The sequence below is a fragment of the Carassius carassius genome, chromosome 8 (assembly GCF_963082965.1).
Source record: "Carassius carassius chromosome 8, fCarCar2.1, whole genome shotgun sequence".
Lineage (NCBI taxonomy): Eukaryota > Metazoa > Chordata > Actinopteri > Cypriniformes > Cyprinidae > Carassius > Carassius carassius.
In genome coordinates this window covers 20,689,130-20,711,132 of record NC_081762.1, presented here as the reverse complement: position 1 = coordinate 20,711,132, position 22,003 = coordinate 20,689,130, and the positions used below count along the sequence as shown (strand labels likewise).

Sequence of the window (22,003 nt, the reverse complement as noted above, 5' to 3'; positions counted from 1 at the left end):
GAAATATTCCTTTAATTTAACTCACACTTTGATCAGACACTTGGTGAATGGGAAATGACATATGCATGATTTTAATTGGACTCTTTTATACTCAGAAACAGTGTTTTGTTAGTCTGTTACTGACAGGGCACAGTGCAAGTGTTGCTCTCTGTCCTGTGTGTAGAATGTAAATGCCCCACTGCCACCCGCCTAATTCCACAACTCACCACAACCTTGCTAGTATTGCTGTAGCTCTCATTTACAGTAGGTCAGTATTTTGTCAAGACAAATGGAGATAACTATACTGTCTAAACTTGTTCTGAATGTGATAAGCCAGTGAAATCCTTGTACATAGGAAACTGAGCGCACTAAGTCTGTAGTTCAAGTTGGAATATGGCTTGGGTCTTTTTAAAACAATAATTTCTCAATAAAATAATAAAAATATTCCTTGCCCCTTGATGGTGTGTTGCTTCATGCCAGCTTGACATGAAATGTCATTTTTTTCTTTGACGTACAGTATAATCGCAAATATGTTATTTTGCATTGCACAAAAGCCTCCTGATTTCTTTTAATTTGGCACAATGTGTCATTTGGATGAATAAGGCATAATAATATAATTCAGGAAGAAGCTAACACCAAATGGTCTTTCAAAGGTCAGGCTGTTATTAGACATGGTCCGCAGCTTTATAATTTACATTATTTATTATTCACTGTTCTTCAGAAAAACCTCCAGGTCTTGCAAATCCTTTGGTTTTTCCAACAGTGACTCATCTTTTCACACTGGTGACAACTCATACACAACTTTTATAAAATAGTCAAACATTCCTTAATGCTCAAGAGGAAACATGATGCATTAATGTGCCAGGGGGTGAAAACTTATTACATTTTAAAATCAGGATGAAGTATACTTTTTTTTGTCTCATGCAGCTTAATAAAGGCATTCCTAAATTAAACATAAACAAACAAGCAAACAAACTGTCCAAAATGTTCCACCCTTAATGCATCTTGTTTGGTTCTGGAGCATCAGTGAACATTTACATCTTTTGGCTGCATATGAGTATGTATACCGTTAAGAGTATGTGCGCGTGGAAATCGTTCAACCATGACGTCTTGTTTCACAGGGGTATAAATAAGAGGTAACACAGACACAAACTCCCTTATTCATTCATCACAATGGGTAAGACCAAAGAACATAGCTGTGATGTGCAGCAAATGGTTGTTGAGCTTCACAAAATGAGAAGTGGCTACAAGAAAATAGCAAAAACACTGAGAATGCCCATTTCCACTATCGGGACAATAATTAAGAAATTACAGTTAACTGAAGTGTTATGAATAAGGTGTCTATCTTGTCCCAACACATTTTCAGGAGGATGGTTCGAGATGCCAAAAAACCTCCAAGAATCACAGCAGCTGGAGAAGTTAGTTGGGTCTTCGCATATAACATTTTCAACTCACATTGTTATATTGACTATACATTTAAAGAAATGGAAAAAAAGAAAGAAAAAAAGTTTCCATATTATTGGATTACACCATATGTTAAAAAAAAAACTACACTAAAAAATGCTGGGTTAAATATGGACTAACCATCCATAACCCAATCGCTTGGTTTGTCCATATTTAACCCAGCATTTTTAGAGTGTGGATTAGTTAATTTATGTCAATATATTTATGTTTCTTTCCATCCACTGGATGGCAGTGTAGATTCTTGAGCGATGGCTTTCATATGCTGTCGCCATCTCCAGACTCCACATAGTCAGAAAAATTCCAGGACAGATTCAATGAAAATAAGCCAGTACATCCACTTAGAAACTTTATTAACCACTTGATACTACCTCCACTTGGCAATACTTAAGACGAAAATTGTGGTTGGTCACATTAATTTCATATGTTCATTCTGAGTTGACAAACTACATGAAATACAAGAATAGAAGTATATCTTCTCAAAGAAGTGGTCATGTCAAGTGCTGCTACACGAGGAGACACAGACCTGTGCTACAGACATACTGACAGCACTCAACACTGTACTGTCACGGCACAGATGAACACATCTTACACATCTCTGATGGGACTGGAGTGCTATCACTGGAGAACAAAGATCTCATTGCTCTATTTGATATCCTCTACAGTTTACACTACTCCTATAGAGCTAAGAATGGAACAACACTGAAAGCAAGAGCTAGTCACTATGACTATACAGCAGATATGAAGACAACGTGTTCCTGATGACAGGGATACAGATGTCAGTCCAGGCTTGTGTGGTCCTCATAATGTCTGCTGTCATCTAACGGGAGTCGACAGATTCTAGTTATTGTTGAGGACCCACCATGATGCTGTGGAAAGAAACAAATTAATAAACCAATATAACAAATATACATATACATTAAATTTAATATATATATTTATTTTCAAAAAGATTCTGTACTGTAGTTTACCTGGAACCAGCATAGTTGTCATAATCTCTGGCGTCTCTAAGAAATCCACATTGCCTCTCTGGAAGGTTTTGCTGTAATTGGTCTGCAGATGACTAAAATAAGAAACAAATAGGCTTTTTTATCCAGTTTTTGCAATTCCTTGAATGCAATAAGAAATCTTTGGGACTGTATTAATATTGAAGCTTGTGAGAAGTGGTTTTGGAAGAGTGAAAATGTGGCAGTGACTTACTTCTTCCACATGTTGCTTTGCTCCCAGAACTCATACAGAATGAAGCGGGATTCGTTGGCAAGCCGCTGAACTGCAACACTGCCGAAAGAGCAGAGCCAGCGTGGGATTAATGTCAAACACGTTTGCTTAAAATGGTTCTTTAAGGTTTAAAGCTCTAAATCTGTGTTGTTCAAACGATTTCAGAAAATGTAAAAAAAGTTAAGGAAAATTAAGGAAAGTTTAAATTTAAATTGCATCTTTGTATGCAATTTCATAATTCTATTGTCTTTGAAATGTGATTAAAGAGTCAAACTGACATGCATTTATAACAAAATAAAATATGCTTTATGGTATTTTTCAATTAAGCATGTCTGTCATGTATTTAAATATATCTGTAATTACACATGAAGTCGCATTTAAATGTAATTGATTAATACACTGTTAAATTGAACATACAATCAAGTATTTGACATATTCTTGGTATGTCATCAACACAAAAATAAGCACACTTAAAGCTCAACAAAAGATGAATAAAACCATGATTTAACGTAACTTAAAATATACTTTTAAACTTAAATTTGCATTATTACAAAGTGAGCTCTCCAAGTACACTTTAATGGCCTTATATATACAGTATATATAATCTACAAGTACGGTTTGTTTATTTGGAAGATTTGAAATACAAAAGCTTTATGATCAATATTATAATTTTAAGCCAGTCCACATTCACTTCTACTAAATGTAAAAGAGCAGCATGAACATTGAACAAAACAACCGAACCATTCCTTTCATTAACAAATAACACGAATATTGGTAAGCCATCGAACCCTTCAATGTTCTGGTGTAAAAGGTTGTCAGTGAGTCATTTGAGCTGAAGCGCTTGAAGCAAGTCAATTATTTAATAATCCAAAACAGAATTCTTCATCCAAGCCATTCCCACTGTTAATTAGCCAATTGGTGAAAAGCTCATAATTAAACCAAACAAATGGTCTACCTTTATTAGAAAATCTTCTAGACAAATTAACTGCTAACATGATCACTGACATTTTTGTGATGTCAGAGTTAAAAGTCAAACCTGGACTGAGGGCTCGTAAACACATGGTCACATGCTCACAGCATGATGCAGTTCATTCACAGACCACTTTAAGCTTTAAGGCTCTGCCACATGAGCGAATGGATGTCTTGTCCTGAATATTTCTTGATTTAATTGGATTCTAACAGTAATAATAACAGGTATTTCTTAGACATGCAGAAAACAACAGCCTCCAACTGTGAAATGAAACATAAAATTCATTGAATTCAAACACATGGATGTAAATTCTGATCACTTGGAGAACTGGCCTAGACTGACCCCTTACAACCAAAGCTGTATGCAAATTCACCAGACAGTCACCCAGATGCAGTGGCGGTGTGAACTCACTGGAGGCAGCCGGTCTGGGTTCTTGCGCAGTCGATGTACTGCCGGAGAGCCAGACGAAATTCCTCCACTTCCTCCTCCAGCACTGAGAGCTGCCTCTGCACGATCAGGATGTGCTGGAACACAGCAGCAGTCAGAAAACAGGATTCCAACCATGCGTTATTTATAAAGTGACCAAAACTGTTCCTGAATCAGTTTTCCCTTGGAATACATGAAGTACTCTAATGTCGCTCCAAACCTGTAACACCTTTGTTCATCTTTGGGACACAAATGAATTAAGATATTTTTTTATGAAATCCGAGAGCTCTCTGCATAGACAGCAACACAACTGACACATTCAAAGCCAAGAAAGGTAGTAAGGACATTGTTAAAATAGTCCAAGTGACATGTCATGAGTGTGCGTCGAATTCTGGCATGGAAGAGAAGAAATTAGTGAATAAATGTGTTATTTTTGTTTTCTTTGTGCACAAAAAGTATTCTCATAGCTTCATAAAATTAAAGTTGAACCACTGATGACACATGGACTATTTTAACAATATCCTGTCTATCTTTCTGGGCCTTGAACATGTCAACATGTGTAAATAATGTGTAAATAATGACTGAATTTTCATTTTTGGGTGAACTAACTCTTTAAAGATTTTGTTACGACAATATATTTGATCATTTTCGTAAATATTCCCTATAAAGCATAGAGATTATATGCAACGTATCTACAAGCTGAAATTGAGTCTGGACCAAAAAGACATGGTGAGAGGCACTGTAAAAATGATTATAACTAGAAAACATTCAAGAAACATTTCTTATTATTAGTGTAGAAAACAGTCAGGGGCTGCTTATTATATATATGTGGTGATGTTATCAGCCATCACGGGGTTAATTCCCAAATATGGTGTTTCCGCGAGGATAAAAGGAGATGCGACGGACATCTGGGGGAGCGTTTATTCCGTTTCTGGGAAGTGACGTCACTTTCGGGGCGCCGTTTTCGGTTCAGGAGTGCGGCAGAGGAGACTAGCAGACACGAGAGGCAAACAGATATCACTACGAGTTTTTCTTTATTAGCACGTTATTGAGTGCATTGAGCACTGCGAGTCATTTACCACAGGTATGTGATATTCTCTTATGCCTAAGCTAACGATTAAAGTGGGAGGATCATCTCCTTAACTTAATGTTATATTTAAACAGCGATACAAGCGTGGAGGTGTTGCAGCAGGCTTGGCAGACCTTGAAGACTGGCAGACGCTGTCGGCTCGCTACTTACTGACTGTTTATCTACGTGTGATACTAAACGACCCTGAAGTGGATGGGGTGGCGTTTCACGTATAAATTACCGTGTTCGCCCTCATTTCCGTCTTTTGCTCCAACTGTCTACTACTATCTGAGACGCTGTATTCTATTTCAACAGTGTGACTGCTTCTATCCGGTTGTGGACTGTATTCAAGCCGATCGAAGCACGCGTCGAATGTACAGCCTGCCCGGATATTTCTAAAATCGATCCTTAATGTGACAGTATTCCTCGACTGTTGAACTGAGGTTGGGGGGAAATAATTGCACACTGACAAATTCTCTATGTCACCCTTGTATTTATATAGTTTATATATGGGTGTTTAATCCGAATTCTGCATTCATTATGGTGTGATGAACTGATTTACTGTTTGTGACATTGTCGTTCATTTCTCTGTCAGGAAGTTTGTGGGGTGGTCTAGAATCTCCCGCTAACGTGCTGAGCACGGTCATTATAGAGAAACTGGCCTGTTTGGCCGTGCGTGCGATTTTTGTATGCTTCTTTGACAACCTTGATGTGAGAGTGCATGTTTCGTGTATCGTTTTTTTTTGTATTGAATATTCTTTGTCTTTTCCCTTCAGAATCTGGGGCCATCCGTGGTTCCTGAAGTCGGCAGGGTGTTGTGGCTGTCGGACAGATTCAGACACGGTGATTGTTTTTTTCGTTTGTTTTTGTGTGTGTTTTGTACGAGTGGTGACAATACAGTGGATTTGTCTGGTAAGTGCCCCCCTATAGTATTTAATTATGGAGGCTGAATTACAGGAAATGAGAGAGCTTGTGATTCAGTTAAAGGCTGACAATGAGAGACTGCGACTGGAGCGGGCACCGGTTGAGTTGCTTGATCCTGGCGCAGCCTCTGGTAGTGCTTCGCGACCGGTAACACCTAGTTCCGTCGACTCAAATGTTGGTACCGTCGAACGCTTCGTGTTCGTGCCGCGAGATAGCCGTTGTCCAAAATTCAACGGTAGATCTGGTATAGGCGTTGAAGAATGGATCGAAGAAGCAGAGGCATGTATGCGCATACGGACCATGACTGTTGTTGAAAAAGCTTTCTTTTTGTTCGATCATCTCGAAGGAGAGGCTAGAGACGAAATTAAATATCGACCAAGTAGGGATGGGAGGCGTTCATCAGAATTAGGTGAATTACGGGAAATGTTGCAGCAGAAGCAAAAGCAAATTGATCAACTTACTCAGGTTCTAGCCCGTAGCCAAAGCCCCCAGTTTCGCGGTCGTTCACCACGTTTTGCATCCCTGGTTTGCCGACGGTGTCAGCAGCCTGGTCATTTTGCTCGAGATTGTACTCAGCAATTTCACCCTCCTGGCCCTCCAACTCATCCCCCCGTTGACTCGTTATCCAGCGGCATGAGGTCTGGCTTGTCCAACCCGCCGGAAAACTAGTCCCCACCGGGCTGCAGAGCCACAGTCCGGTTGGGTTTACGAATGGCTCTCGTATCTTTTCTGATGGTCTCTCCACGTCGCGTCTAGTCTCCTCTTGCCCACACCTTGTTGTTACGATCGGGGGTGTCTCAGTGCCCTGCCTGATAGATACTGGCTCCATGGTATCAACCATTACAGAGAGCTGTTTTAGGTCATGTTTTGAACCATGGGGCCAGGATCGGTTGCAGTCATGCCACTGGTTGCGCCTCAGAGCCGCCAATGGACTGGAAATTCCATACATTGGGTATATGGAATTAGACATTGGACTGTGTGGTCGCACCGTATCCGGTTGTGGAATACTGGTAGTTCGCGACCCCCCAGGCGCTAATCCGAGTACTCCGGGTATTCTGGGGATGAATGTTCTTAGTCGTTGCTATAGTGAGCTCTTCGGACAACACGGCGCAGCCTTATTTGATCTACCATTAGTAGCGCGGGATGCGGGATTATCCCAGGCCTTCCAAGCCTGTCAAAAAGTGGATGGCGTTCTTCCATGCGGAGGTAATACCAAAATCCGTGGCCGTCGAGTGTGTCGGGTTCCCAGTGGCACTCTGAAATTTGTAGCTGCTACGTACTCGTCCGTGTTTAGTGGTAAGACCGTGTTATTTGAGCCCCTTGAGACCGGGTTACCCGTGGGCTTATTAGCCTCTCCGTCTTTAGTGCGCGTGAGCGGGGGTACAGTTTTTGTACCCGTGGTTAATGTCGGTCTAATTGACGCGGTTTTATATCCTACAACAATCCTAGGTAAGCTGCAGGAGGTGTATTTTGTGGATCCTCCGGTAGGGTTGAAGGAGGTTTCGACTGATACTGCTAGGCTCGTAACCTGTGATGGGATTGCTGTGTCAGAGGCGGGATGCGTTGACAAGGTAGAACTGCAAGGGTTGTCGGACGAAGAGCAGAAACAGGTAAGGGCTCTCCTTTGGGAGTTCCAGAGTGTGTTCTCCACTGGCGAGGGAGACCTTGGTTGCACTAACCTGTTGTCTCACGACATCCCTCTATTGGATGAAACTCCAGTCCGAGAAAGCTATAGACGAATCCCCCCATCTGAATATGAGTTGGTTAAGACCCATATTGGTCAGCTTTTGGATGCACAAGTGATCAAGGAGAGTTGCAGTCCATATGCCTCCCCGGTAGTATTGGTAAAGAAGAAGGACGGTAGCCTGCGCTTATGCGTAGACTACCGTCAACTCAATTCTAAGACTCGAAGAGACTCGTTTCCGTTGCCCCGAATCGAGGAAACATTGGATTCTTTAACAGGGGCCCGCTGGTTCACTACATTAGATCTGGCCAGCGGGTACAATCAGGTCCCTGTTACTGAATCCGATCGCTATAAGACCGCCTTTTGCACACCCTTTGGGTTATACGAATGGAATCGTATGCTCTTTGGCCTGTGCAATGCACCCGGTACCTTCCAGCATTTGATGGAGCGGCTCTTTGGCGACCAGCGTCATCGGTCTGTCTTATTGTATCTTCACGACATTATCGTGTACTCCTCATCGGTCCAATCCCATCTGCAGAGGTTGAGGATGGTGCTGGCTCGCCTGCGAGCCGCTGGCCTCAAAGTGAAGCTGGAAAAATGCGCGTTCTTTAAGGAAAAGGTGCAGTACTTGGGACATGTCATATCGTCCCAGGCAGTAGCTACGGACCCAGGAAAGGTGGAGGCCGTAGCACAGTGGCCTTGTCCTAGGACTGTGTCAGAGCTGCGGACCTTTCTGGGGTTTGTTAGCTACTATAGGCGGTTTGTAGAAGGGTTTGCTCAGGTAGCAGCTCCGTTACATCGGCTGGTAACTGAGGCAAATAAAGGGAAGGGGAGTAGTCGGAGGCAGGAATTAGCGCCATGGTGGTCAGAACAATGCGATCAAGCGTTCCACACTTTGAAGCAGAAACTCACTACCGCGCCGGTTCTTGCTTATGCGGATTTCAAACTTCCGTTTATCTTAGAGATTGACGCCAGCCATGTAGGGCTGGGGGCAGTGCTTTCACAAGAGGTCGATGGTAAGGTGAGGCCAGTGGCTTATGCTAGCCGAAGTCTTCGACCAGCAGAGCGTAATACTGCCACATACAGTTCGATGCGGCTTGAGTTTTTGGCCTTAAAATGGGCTATGGGGGAAAAATTTCGCGAATACTTGCTAGGTCATCAATGTATTGTCCGGACCGACAACAATACACTGAGCCACCTAGCCACTGCAAAATTGGGCGCCACCGAACAGCGATGGGCAGCCGAATTAGCGGCTTTTGATTTTGTAGTACAGTATCGATCGGATAGGTCTAATCAAAATGCGGACGCATTATCACGGTTACCTTCGGTGGAACAGTCCACCGGGGATAATAGCCAGTCAGGTATGCTCGTTCCTGAGCTGCTGCGGCGCGCAGCGGGTGTAGGCCCAATTGGATCCACTGCGGTGAGAGCTGTGCAGGCTATGCCAGCTCGATCCGGGCCAGAATTGGTGGCCCTACAGGAGGAGGACCCGGTTATTAGTGTAGCCCTTAGGTATTGGCGTCAAGGGCAAGGTGCGGTGTCAACAGGCCAAGGGGGCTGCACCAGTTGCTCGGAGTTATATGGCACACTTATTGGCCTCTCGTCCAAATGAGATCGTGGCCCTTGACTTCACAGTCTTGGAACCCTCTCATTCTGGGCAAGAAAACGTACTTGTGATGACAGACGTTTTTAGGAAGTTTACGATGGCAGTCCCTACTCGGGATCAACAGGCGGAGACCGTGGCCTGTGTCTTGGTGGGTGAGTGGTTTTATAAGTTTGGGGTCCCTGGCCGAATCCATTCGGATCAGGGCCGAAATTTTGAGTCTCATCTTATCCAGCAGCTGTGTAACCTCTACCAGGTGGACAAGTCCCGCACAACACCATACCATCCAGCCGGCAATGGCCAGTGCGAACGGTTTAACCGTACCTTGCATAATTTGTTGCAGACTTTGCCCACCGGAAGAAAGAGGGACTGGGCATCTTGTTTGCCCCAAGTATTGTTTTGCTATAACAACACTCCCCACCAAGCCACTGGAGAAGCCCCTTACTATTTGATGTTTGGGCAGGAACCTAGATTGCCGGTTGATTTCCTGCTGGGTCGGGTGCAGGAGCCGGTGGCTGGTAGGGTCCATCATTGGGTGGAAGAGCATCAATCCCAGCTTCAAGTAGCTTTTGATGGCGCCCGTGAGCGGTTGCAAGCGGCAGCCCAACATCGTAAGGCTAAGCACGATCGCCAAGTAAGGGAACAGCCATTATCCAAGGGTCAACTGGTCTATCTGCGAGAGCATGGGTTCGTGGGACGTCATAAGATCCAGGACCTTTGGAGCTCGACGGTATACCAGGTAGTCAAGACTCCACGAGATGGCGGGTCAGTGTATACAATTGCACCGGTACAGGACCTTGAGAAGGTTCGTCATGTTCACCGGGCGTCCTTGAAACCTCGTAATCAGAACAATCCAGCCTGTACTGAGCCCTTAGTAGGGCAGGTCGAACCATCATCCCCCCTGGAGATAGAAGACGAGCTGGATGACGGGGACTTGGCCCGTGTGGTGGTAGAGGCCCCGTCGGGTACTCAAGGAGGTGTAGAGGGGGGTAGAGCCCGCTTGGAGGCCAGGGTCAGTCTAGCTCCGGAAGTGGAAGAATCCACTGGCCAGCCTTTAGTGGGAGGACATGGCGCTGACCCTCGGTTAGAGTTGGAGCTTATAGCTTCGGGGCCGTCCGCTTCATTAGGGGATGCCCCAAGAAGAACGGGCCGTGTTGGGGCAGGTCAGCACTCCAATCGGCACCACTTGCCGCGAGCGGCAGGAAGTGAAGTCCATCAGATTTCTGCCAGTTCTGGTTTGGACCTGGCCTGGTACAGACCGTGGGACCAGTAGTTTTTTTCTCATCGTCGGGACTACGATGACTAATGGGGGGGAAAATTGTGGTGATGTTATCAGCCATCACAGGGGTTAATTCCCAAATATGGCGTTTCCGCGAGGATAAAAGGAGATGCGACGGACATCTGGGGGAGCGTTTATTCCGTTTCTGGGAAGTGACGTCACTTTCGGGCGCCGTTTTCGGTTCAGGAGTGCGGCAGAGGAGACTAGCAGACACGAGAGGCAAACAGATATCACTACGAGTTTTTCTTTATTAGCACGTTATTGAGTGCATTGAGCACCGCGAGTCATTTACCACAGGTATGTGATATTCTCTTATGCCTAAGCTAACGATTAAAGTGGGAGGATCATCTCCTTAACTTAATGTTATATTTTAACAGCGATACAAGCATGGAGGTGTTGCAGCAGGCTTGGCAGACCTTGAAGACTGGCAGACGCTGTCGGCTCGCTACTTACTGACTGTTTATCTACGTGTGATACTAAACGACCCTGAAGTGGATGGGGTGGCGTTTCACGTACAAATTACCGTGTTCGCCCTCATTTCCGTTTCTTGCTCCAACTGTCTACTACTATCTGAGACGCTGTATTCTATTTCAACAGTGTGACTGCTTCTATCCGGTTGTGGACTGTATTCAAGCCGATCGAAGCACGCGTCGAATGTACAGCCTGCCCGGATATTTCTAAAATCGATCCTTAATGTGACAGTATTCCTCGACTGTTGAACTGAGGTTGGGGGGAAATAATTGCACACTGACAAATTCTCTATGTCACCCTTGTATTTATATAGTTTATATATGGCTGTTTAATCCGAATTCTGCATTCATTATGGTGTGATGAACTGATTTACTGTTTGTGACATTGTCGTTCATTTCTCTGTCAGGAAGTTTGTGGGGTGGTCTAGAATCTCCCGCTAACGTGCTGAGCACGGTCATTATAGAGAAACTGGCCTGTTTGGCCGTGCGTGCGATTTTTGTATGCTTCTTTGACAACCTTGATGTGAGAGTGCATGTTTCGTGTATCGTTTTTTTTTGTATTGAATATTCTTTGTCTTTTCCCTTCAGAATCTGGGGCCATCCGTGGTTCCTGAAGTCTTCTGGGTGTGGTGGTGGTTTGATTGACAGTCTGCAGTGTTCACAGTGAGTGTAGTGTTGTGAGAGAGCACGAGTGGTTGCAGTGTTGATCTGATAGCCAGGACAAATTCCCCAGGTTCTGAAGTGGTGTGCGTGTGTGTGTGTGTGTGTGTGTGTGTGTGTGTGTGTGTGTGTGTGTGTGTGTGTGTGTGTAATGTGTGACGTGTCTGGTTTTAAGATTCTTTATTAAAAAGTGTGTTTAGTAAATTATGCTTTTTTTCAATAAACTGTTTGTACTTTCACCATTGTCTGGTATCTGACTCAGCCATTACGTACCTGTGTGCTTTATGTACTCAAACTATTTCTGGGTTCCCGGATTACATCTGGGTGGCGTAGTCGGAATTCACCTAAAGTCTCAAACTGCCAAATATATATATTATGTATATATATACATAAAAATAATTGTATGTATTAATTATACAGGGCTTTTTGAGTCACAGTTACAAGATGTCAGATCAAAACTATATAGCTCTGAATCTAATAGGGCTTGATGGGGTTGAATTAAAACATGACTAAAACATAATAATTCCCACCTATGGTTCTGTGACTCAGATCGCTGTGAGAATAAAGAGAAACCCCTCAGGTCTCGAGCATCAGGTAAAGCAATGAAGACACACGTCATAATAGCTACTTTTTATAAAACAGGCTGTTGACAGGTGAATGGGAACTGAAGAGAACAGGAACTGAGAGTTTGTACCCTGCGGGACATAGTGACCTCTCCACAGGCCCTGTGCTATTTCCATTTTCCATCTTTGACAAACTAACTCTCTCTACAAATACACACAGAGGAAACCGCATTTTGTTTCAATGCTGGTTTGTTCAATGCATCCCAAACTATTAAATTCCCATATTTATCTGCTCCAAATAAATGTAATATCAAGCAGAAAGACTGTCCTTTATAAGTATCCTCAATCAAGGAGATCTGCTTTGAGCATAATCAGTCCTATTAACATAAATCACAGCTCAAGACTTGAATGCTAAATGAACACAAATACAGATGCATTAGCAATGCTGAAATTGTTATTACATGCATATAGTCTTTGCTAGTGAATATCACGGTCTGTTCAGATAACCGACAAATTGATGAGAGTCTATTTAACTTCAGCCATGAAATAGAGTTTCATAGCCCATGGAGAGATAAATGCTTTTTCATTTGGACGTATGAGAATGTGATACACACAAATGCAACAAATCAGACTTGAAATATCACTCATAACAAACCGACTGCTAGATCACACATTCATTTGTGCAAAGAATGTTTGCAAAAAAGCCTTGTGAAATCGCATGGGAATCTTATTTGAAAAAGAAGCTACTCATTTGTGTGTAATTTTATGCTTCAGCATGTCCAATATGATGTTGTATTGTGTCTCTGTCGGCAGTGACGCACAACTGTGTTTACAGCCAGTCTCCACAGGGGTCTGGATACCACTCTTCCCCCCGTTGTTCCCAAGCACCGAGTCACAGACACACAAACCGCCTATTTAAAGTCCGTCAACAGCATCTTGTGAGCCTCAGAGAAGAGCTCTCTCAAAGTACTGATGCCAAATGAGAGAGGAAGAGTGATAGACGGAGGAAAAAAAGGAAATCAAAAAGAATAACTTGGAACTAGTTTTTCGATCCTGTTTCCTAGACGACAGGCCTCTGTGGTGAATGACGTGAATGATTTTCTGAGAATACGGTGACATACAGGAAGACCATAAATGACTTACTGATTTGGTGGAGCTTTCCAACACCTCTTCTTCCACCGGCTCCAAACGCAGTTCCTGTGAAGAAAACACACATCTCTGTTTGAATCTCATGACAACAAAAATCTAAATAAAATATGAGAAATTATATTTTGCATTAAAAAAAAAATTCCACCTGTTTTTTAGGATAATAATTTTTGCATGACTATGGAGTATATTTTACCTAAAAATTCATATTACCGTAATGCAAATATCATTCTTATCAAAGTAATACATCTAATTGGCATTACAGTAATGCATCTGGGCATTTATTTATTTATTTGTATGTTTTTATTTTTATTTTATTTATTTAGCAGTTTCCATTATTTTCATTAGTGATTTTCATTAGATTCTCATTACTGTAATGTAATTTTTGTTTAAAGGTGCCCTTGTTACAGTATAATTACACATATAAGTGCTGAGTAATATTAATTAACTACATGTCCTTATTATATGGTTAGGGTTATAATTAGGGTTTGTCTTAGGGTTACTTGCATGTAACTACGCATAATTTATTGTTATTATAATAGAAAATACATGCAACTTAAGGACACCTTAAAATAAAGTGTTAGCCAATTGTTTAAGAAGCATAAATTAGAGAAAGTAAAATAAATACTACCAAGTTTTCTTTTCAGTAATGCTATGAAATAGACTTCATTTTTTCTAAGCAGAACATTATTTTATATCTTATAAAATATGACCATATGACTAAAACATGTTATTGACAGGTTCCATGATGTTTACCCTCAAATGATTTGTAAAGTTAAAAGTAAGAGTGATGACAGACACAGAGAAAGCATTATAATGAGAAAAACAGAAATCATTTGTGTAGCCTGTTGCCTTTTTCTCGAGACGGTCAATCAGCTTTTGCAGTCTGTTGATCTGGGTTATCCATTGATTGTCCTCTTCATACAGACCTGCAGAAACACACATTTCAGCACACAAATGCAGCTCTCTCTTGTTCTCTTAACATATGGCTCTAGGAGGAACTTGCTCTGGCTGAATGTAATTGAATTGGAATCGAATTGTATTGGGAGTGTTTTTTTGCCAGCAATTATTAATTTGATAATCTCATCATGTTTTTTTACCAGCAATAAACACAAGCACAGATGTGTTCCACCTAACACTGTCACCTTCACTGTCCCCTTCTTTCTCTGGAGTCTGTCCCATAATCCCTCTTTCCAGATCTGCTGTCAGCTGCATGCCCACTGGGTGTGTGTTATGTGCCCCTTCCTTCCTCCAGAGCACTGAGGCTCAGAATAATCACCTGAATTAACAAGGTTCAGAAGTGGGTTGTTCGGAGACAAGCTGTTATTCCTTTGAAGTCTTCGATTAGATCTCCTTCCTGACCACTGAATGGGCAGAACCTCTGGCTTCACAGGCCCCTGTCTGTGATCGAGACAGAACACACAATTAACACAATACAGATGCTCAGGAATGAGAGGAATATTTTTCTCAAAATCTCATTATTAGATTCTGGTTATTCTGGAATGGGAGGTCAAAAATAACAAATAATATTTAAATAATATAAAACATGAAAAAACTGTGTTTCATTGAGAATTACTTTAAAGCAGCTCTCCAGTGTGTTCTAGTCTTGACTGACCTTGATGGACTGAACAAAAGAAATGAACCTGAAAAGATTTCTGTAATCGCCGTACAGACCAGTGGTACTTCATATGTTCTTACCAGCTGGAACAAACCTTTGTGGAAAGTTCACTTTGCCAAGCTGTTATTTTTTGGCCTGATTTTGTATGAAATGACATCCCTCCGGGGCCATGCATTGATTTTCCTTCAAGTAAATCAGGGCCTTTATACTGAAACAGCAGGTTCCCCATAAAGAATCCTGCTGAAGGGTGAAAATCCTGGTCTTTACTTCTGACTTTCCAGAGTTTTCGGTGCTGTGACCTGGATGGAGCTTCTCGCTTAACATCACTCAAACCTTTTCAGCTATATAACTATGATTTGTTAAGTGTTCCTCCAGCAAATGACCTCTACAGGGGAATTACGGAAAGGTGGACTTTAGTCTTAAAAATAAAGGTTCTTTACTTTCATCGATATTTTAACATCATGAAATCTTGCCATTGCACAAAAAGGTTCTTCAGACTATAAGATGACCTTTTATATTTAAACACGTGTAGCTTATATTTAAATCACGTGTTCTTAATGGACAGACAGTAAGTTCAGATAATTGTTAGAAGAGTGCATGGAGTCAATAGTGACAGAGTTTGTCAAGAAATATAGTAAAACTCCCACAGACCAGCTGGAGACCATCAATGAAGATGTAGTGTTCTGAGTGGATTCTTACAGTTTTTCTCAATTGCTTTGGCTCAGTTCTCAAATGATTTTTTTTATTTCCCAAAACATTAAGTTCAAATCTCTGAACAATTCAATTCTTTTTCACATCAGATTGGAATTTCTTATTGATTTGAGCAAATTGCAAATGCTTTGGCACATGTGTGCAAAGAGTACATACAACTGTCTGCAGTTTGGACAACAAATAATTGCATATGGCTTGATGATCAAAACTGATGACTCGATTCTCACTTACACTGTCAAACACTTCAGAACTTCTCAGACATTTTTTATTGTGTAAGCCATCACATTCAAAACGATCTATTCAATTATCATAATTAGTATACATGAATGTATATTCTAAAATATATCTGACATTGACATTATTTGTAATGTCTGCTAAATTGGCACATGACCTCTAATTGCATTCGCAATCTAATTGCAAATTACCTCTAATATGAATCAACCATTTCACCATTTAACCAATCAACTTTGGGAGTATATATTACAATGTGTGCTGCCATTTCAGAGAACGGTGTGAGCACACATTCCACACATTGGGCCCTATAATACCCAACTTCTCCTGGCCTTCCTAAATGCACTTTACAGAGACCTGATTCCAGAACAAGAAAGAGGTTTAGTTAGACCACATTTGCCTAATTATGTTGTTGTCTGGGATAATGTCAGCTTCCACCGAACCAACAGTGTTAGGGACTGGTTTGCTGCACATGAAAGGATAACAGTGGAATTCCTTCCACCATACTCTCCATTCCTAAATCCAATAGAAGAGTTTTTTTCAGCATGGAGGTGGAAAGTGTATGATCATAGACCACAAAATCAGATGTCTTTGTTGGATGCCATGAATGCTGCATGTGAGGTCATCACAGCTGACCATTGCAGGGGATGGGTGCGGCATTCAAGGAGATTTTTTCCACGGTGTGTGGCAATGGAAAACATCAGATGTGATGTTGATGAAAATCTTTGGCCTGACCAATGTGAGCGACAAGATGTCCACCAAGAATAATTTGTTTGGTTTTTTTTCCCATGAATGTTATTTGTTGTTTGTGTATTTGTGGTAATACACAAATATGAAATGTAAAGTGAAATCTTGTTACTCTTGTCAGTTACTTTACATGTACAGTAAGTACACTTGTATTGTGTATATACACATGAAGTACAAAAATAAACACTGTAAAAATACAAATGTTCATAGACTTTTTTCTTCTTCTACATACTGTTGACTTTTCTCAACAAATATGAGATTTTTGTTTAAACCCTTAATTTTCATGGTTGACTGTTGTGGTGAAAAAACAACTAAACATTTTGACCAGTGTGGGTCACACAATGACAAAAATACTTTAGATTTTGGTGGCCTTGGCCAAATTATTGACACAATAACTAGGTTTTGAAGCATGAATTAAATGTTTTGGGTGAGTAACTACATTTTGCAGACATGCTATAAAGTTCTGAAGTTCCTGCAAACAGATGTGACATTTGCACTCACAGTTTAGAGAATGTTAAGACTGTTGCGAAAAATGTGCCAAAGCAATTGAGAAAAACTGTAACAGCTCCTCCAAAGGTTATTATATAGTTATCTATTATATATGTTATCTATAGGTTTATTTATCTTATTTCATCGTTCTTAATAGCACCTCCCCTCAGCAAGCAGCATGATTTAAAGTAAAATTCTTGGGATGAGTAACAAACCTAAATGTATACTTCGCATTATGGATTTCTTGACATTTTCAACCCATCATATAAAAAAAATAATAACAGTGATTCCTGCCTTTAAAACATGTTATATTCTTACATTATGTAGGTATATGCCTATGCTAATATCATTTGTTCATTGCATCTAAATAAATTGCATTAACAAAACACAGTCTGTTCACATGCAAATGATGCTTCAACATTTTCATCTGGCATCAAAACAGTTCTTAAACATCACAACCTCACTGATGCCTCTTCGATTGCACAAGACCTTTCTGTCCTGCTCTCTTTTGCTACCAATTAAAATGTACAAAATAAGTCAGCAGTTTTCTGACTTAGACTTAAGACTTAATCCTGGTCATCCGGTTAGGGTTTATTTTGCTATAAGGACAACCTGTTTGTACAGTATAGTACTTTTTACTTTTATTAGGAAGTAATCATGTGCCATCAAACACTCATAAAGATTATATGTTATTAACGGAATACCATTTTACTATTCAGTTGTGGGAGTGAAAAATGATTAAGTGCAATCTAATTGTATCTATTGTTCAGCTGCTCTCGAGCAGCAGAGGAATGCTCCATCTATTTTAACTCTTGAGACAATGAAATAAATGTAGGCAGGCAGGTGTCAAAATTAAGGCTCAGTTGGTTGCTCATTATCCCTAAAGACACTGTTGCACAACGCACGTCCTGAGGGAAGCTTACCCTCCGTGGTTAAAAATGGCTCACAATTGCATCAGCACACTGAAATCAAAAGCAAATGAATCAGCTAGAGCCACACAGGTGATTAAAACTCAGCTGGAATCACATCCAGACACCTGCAGGAACCCATGGATCTGAACTGACAGACCCAACGATCTGTTCTCCAGAGACCAGCCTCTTCTCATACAGGAAATTATATGGAAATGAAGCAGTGTGAAAAACAAAAATGGAGGTACATCTTCAACAGTGCTTTTTCATAATAGCTGGTAATGGTCTGCTTCGCACACATAGATGAAAGCCGTGCTGTGAATGGGTTGAGCGCTCCTGTGAGCTCTGGATTCAGATTTAAGCTCATCTCTCCTGTTTCATCCCTGTGTGCGGTGCTGCTCCTCAGAGACTCGACGCTTCAGACGGAATAGAGAATGGACCACGCTATTTCTATTTGTTCTGGTCACCAGACACTTTCAGCACATCTAACGCAGTGGGAATAAATCCACACTGACCAGTACACAATGAGCTTGCCGTATAATGCCAGGCCTCGCCATCTCAGAGCCTTTAGGCTCAAAATGTGTATGCATGCTTTCTAAAAAACACTAATGTTATGAAACTCCACACTGTCAACTGTGACACAAAAGCATGGTGACATAAGAGGTTGCGCGTGTGTAGCCATGTGAAGACATGCACAGGTTTGCTCTGTGCTTGAAAAAAAATTATGAAAACATTTCTTAAAGGGATGGTTCACTCAAAAAAGGAAATTCTGTCATCACTATTCACCCTCATGTTGTTCCGAACCCTGAATGATTTTATTTTTAAAGGATTCGTTTACCCGAGAATTAAAATTTGTCCATCTTCTACTCACCTTTGAAGCATCCTAGGTGTATGTGACTTTCCTCTTTCAGAATAATCCAATTTAAGTTATATAAAAAATTGTCCTTGCTCTTCCAAGCCTTTCAGTGGGGGTAAGCGGGTGTTTGTTGTCAACAGTTCAGAAGACGTGAAATAAAGTGCGCGAATCTATAATAAAACGTCCCTCACATGGTTCTGGGGGGTGAATAAAGTCCCCCTGTAGTGAATCCATGCGTGTTTGTAAGATAAATATCCAGATTTCAAATGTAATAAACACTTCTCACTTCTGCTGAAGATGTGCAGGCGGAGGATGGAAGATGTATGTGTTGCATGTGCGTCTTTGGGAAATGTAGGAGCAAAGGAAGCAAAGTTTTTTTACTTTTGCAAAGGAAAACCAGTCTCCTCTTGGCTAATTTCAAAATCCTCTGACGTTGTTAAGTGAGTGACATGACATACAGCCAAATATGATGACCCATACTCGGAATTCGTTCTCTGCATTTAACCCATCCAAAGTGCACAAACACAGCAGTGAACACACACACACCATGAACACACACCCAGAGCAAATACTCATTTTGTGCTTCCAATTTCAGCGTTTTGTTTTATTCTCTCTTCTTGCTCGTCACTAACCACACAGCACTGACGAACTACAACATCCGCCTGCACGTCTTCCAGTTCCCAACAGTCAGCCTTTATTCACCCCCCAGAGCCGTGTGAGAGATGTTTTATTACAGATTCGCGCACTTTATTTCACATCTCCTGAACTGCTGACAACAAACACCCGCTTACAACATTGAAAGACTCAGAAGAGTAAAACAATTTTTAATACAACTTAGATTGGATTATTCTGAAAGAGGAAAGTCACACACACCTAGAATGATTCGAGGGTGAGTAGAAGATGGACAAATTTTCATTCTCCGATCTGTTAAACATAGACTGCTATTCACTTGGGAAAAGTGTGATTAATTATATTGCATTTGAAGTATATTTGTTAAACTGTAATTGCAAAATCTTAATGAAATAAAAGGCCTCTTAAGTGTACACTTTCATGTTTTCACAAATATGTTAATAAATATGTTTCTTAACAAATAAAAGATATAAAGTGCACTTTGTAATGGTAGCATTCATTGGCCAAGGCCCAGCCATGAGGCCATTTGACCAGATAGTATCGTTCGTCGTCGTTTTGTGTCCCATATGCATCAGACATTTAGCCAATGGTCCGTGGGTGAGAGATGGAGACATTGGGCCAAAGCAAATCCCATTGAGATATAAAGACATGTTCCAATGTGAAATCATTTCAAATGTCTTTGTACTAAAAAAGCTAAAAACAATTCTACAACAAAATCATGATATATCTCTTAATTGTTTAAACATGAATGTATCTGAGGATTTAACATTAAACAAGTACATTCAATTTGCTAAATGAATGTAAAAATTAGGAAGTTAAACATATTTTGGTAACATTTTCAATATGGTCTCTTGTTAACATTAATTAACGGATTAGCTAATATTATCAATTTTGTGTTTTTAAACTTAGCTATGGTAAATACGGTGACAGAGTCCGTCTCTGAAAATAAGGAAGATAAAACTTAATGTAACAAAATGAAAGGGATAGTTCACTCAAAACTGAAAACACTTGTCATCAATTACTCACGCTTAAACTGTTCCAAACCTGTATGAATTTTATTCTGATGAACATTAAAATATATATTGTGAAGAATGTTGGTAACCAAACTTAATTTTAATTTATTTATTTAACCAGGAAAGAAAACTCACTGAGATAAAGATCTCTTTTACTGGCCAAGATAGGCAGCTGAGTTTACATAGACAATTTTACATCGAAGTTACAACACACAAACATAAACAAACATCATTACATAAATATACATTTTTTTTTAACTTCATCTCAGTCTGGAGAAGATTCCAATCCGAGGCTGTGGCATATTTAAAAGAGGTTTCACCAATCTCGGTTCTAGCAAAAGGCACACACAGGTTGTGGGTCGATTTAGAGCGTAGTGAATAATGACTGGGCAACTTCTGTTTACTGAGACAGCAAAGATAAGAGGGCAAATAACCCTATATAGCTTTGTAAATCAAGAGATACCACTGCTTTTTCAAACAGTTGCTGGTAGCCATTGACTTTCATGTTATTATTTTATTTATTTATTTATTTATTTATTTATTTATTCACACTATGGAGGTAAATATCTACCAGTAACTGTTTGGTTACCAACATTCTTTAAACTATGTATATTTTTTTAAGTTCAACAAAATGTTCATTTTTGGGGGAACTGTCCCTTTAAGTTCTATAAAAAAAAAAGTAGGATAGGTTTCAGAGCTACATATCCTCAAACCGTTTTAAGTACCTTGAAGAAGAATTTGTTATTTAAATTATAAAATAATAGAGCTGAAATTAAACACAGGATGGGCTGGAGCCCCCTAAATAGTGTCTGTAATTGCCTCTGTTTTTACTAATAACTGCAGTAAATGCTGTATATTTCAGTGGTGCATAGTTATTAAGTTAGACACAACATACCGCCTGCAGAGGCGATAATGAGGTAATTTAAATTTACCAATTAATTAGGAAGCGACTGGCTGTATCAGAGCCAGAGTGGTTTTAAGTACAGACAGAAAAAGAAAAGGAAGCACTTCCATTTAAACCTCAGCATCCTTCATTTCTTTAGGCCAGCTGCTCCAGCTAATTTTCTTAAGATAATAAGGTGAGCGGAGCAGCACAGCTGCTGCATACTGAGAGGGAGGAGAGGTAGTGGGCACGTTGTGACACACACACACATATACAATCTCAGGCACACAGCGCTCTCTAGCATGCAGTCATCCAGGTGCTGGAACAAATCAGCTCATTTTCTATTCCAAATTCTGCGCTCTATAAAGATCTGCTGACCCCCACTGTGGACCATGCAGCAGAACCTCTTCAGCACACAAATGCAGTCAGAGATGCTGTGAGCTCAAAATGAGCTGCTAATCAAGC

General features: G+C 40.7%; 1 protein-coding gene across 1 annotated transcript in view; it reads right to left on the bottom strand.

Moving 5' to 3' along the window:
- Nucleotides 1-1,775: 1,775 nt before the first annotated feature.
- Nucleotides 1,776-22,003, bottom strand: part of necab1 (N-terminal EF-hand calcium binding protein 1) — a 48,962-nt gene continuing 28,734 nt past the window's right edge. The window contains exons 7-13 of the mRNA XM_059556597.1: nucleotides 14,732-14,853; nucleotides 14,305-14,381; nucleotides 13,450-13,503; nucleotides 4,040-4,152; nucleotides 2,641-2,718; nucleotides 2,412-2,503; nucleotides 1,776-2,309 (exon numbers count right to left, since the gene is read on the bottom strand). Of these exons, the coding sequence (XP_059412580.1) occupies nucleotides 2,281-2,309; nucleotides 2,412-2,503; nucleotides 2,641-2,718; nucleotides 4,040-4,152; nucleotides 13,450-13,503; nucleotides 14,305-14,381; nucleotides 14,732-14,853 (565 nt within the window). The 3' untranslated portion in view covers nucleotides 1,776-2,280. The remainder of the gene's footprint in view (nucleotides 2,310-2,411; nucleotides 2,504-2,640; nucleotides 2,719-4,039; nucleotides 4,153-13,449; nucleotides 13,504-14,304; nucleotides 14,382-14,731; nucleotides 14,854-22,003) is intronic.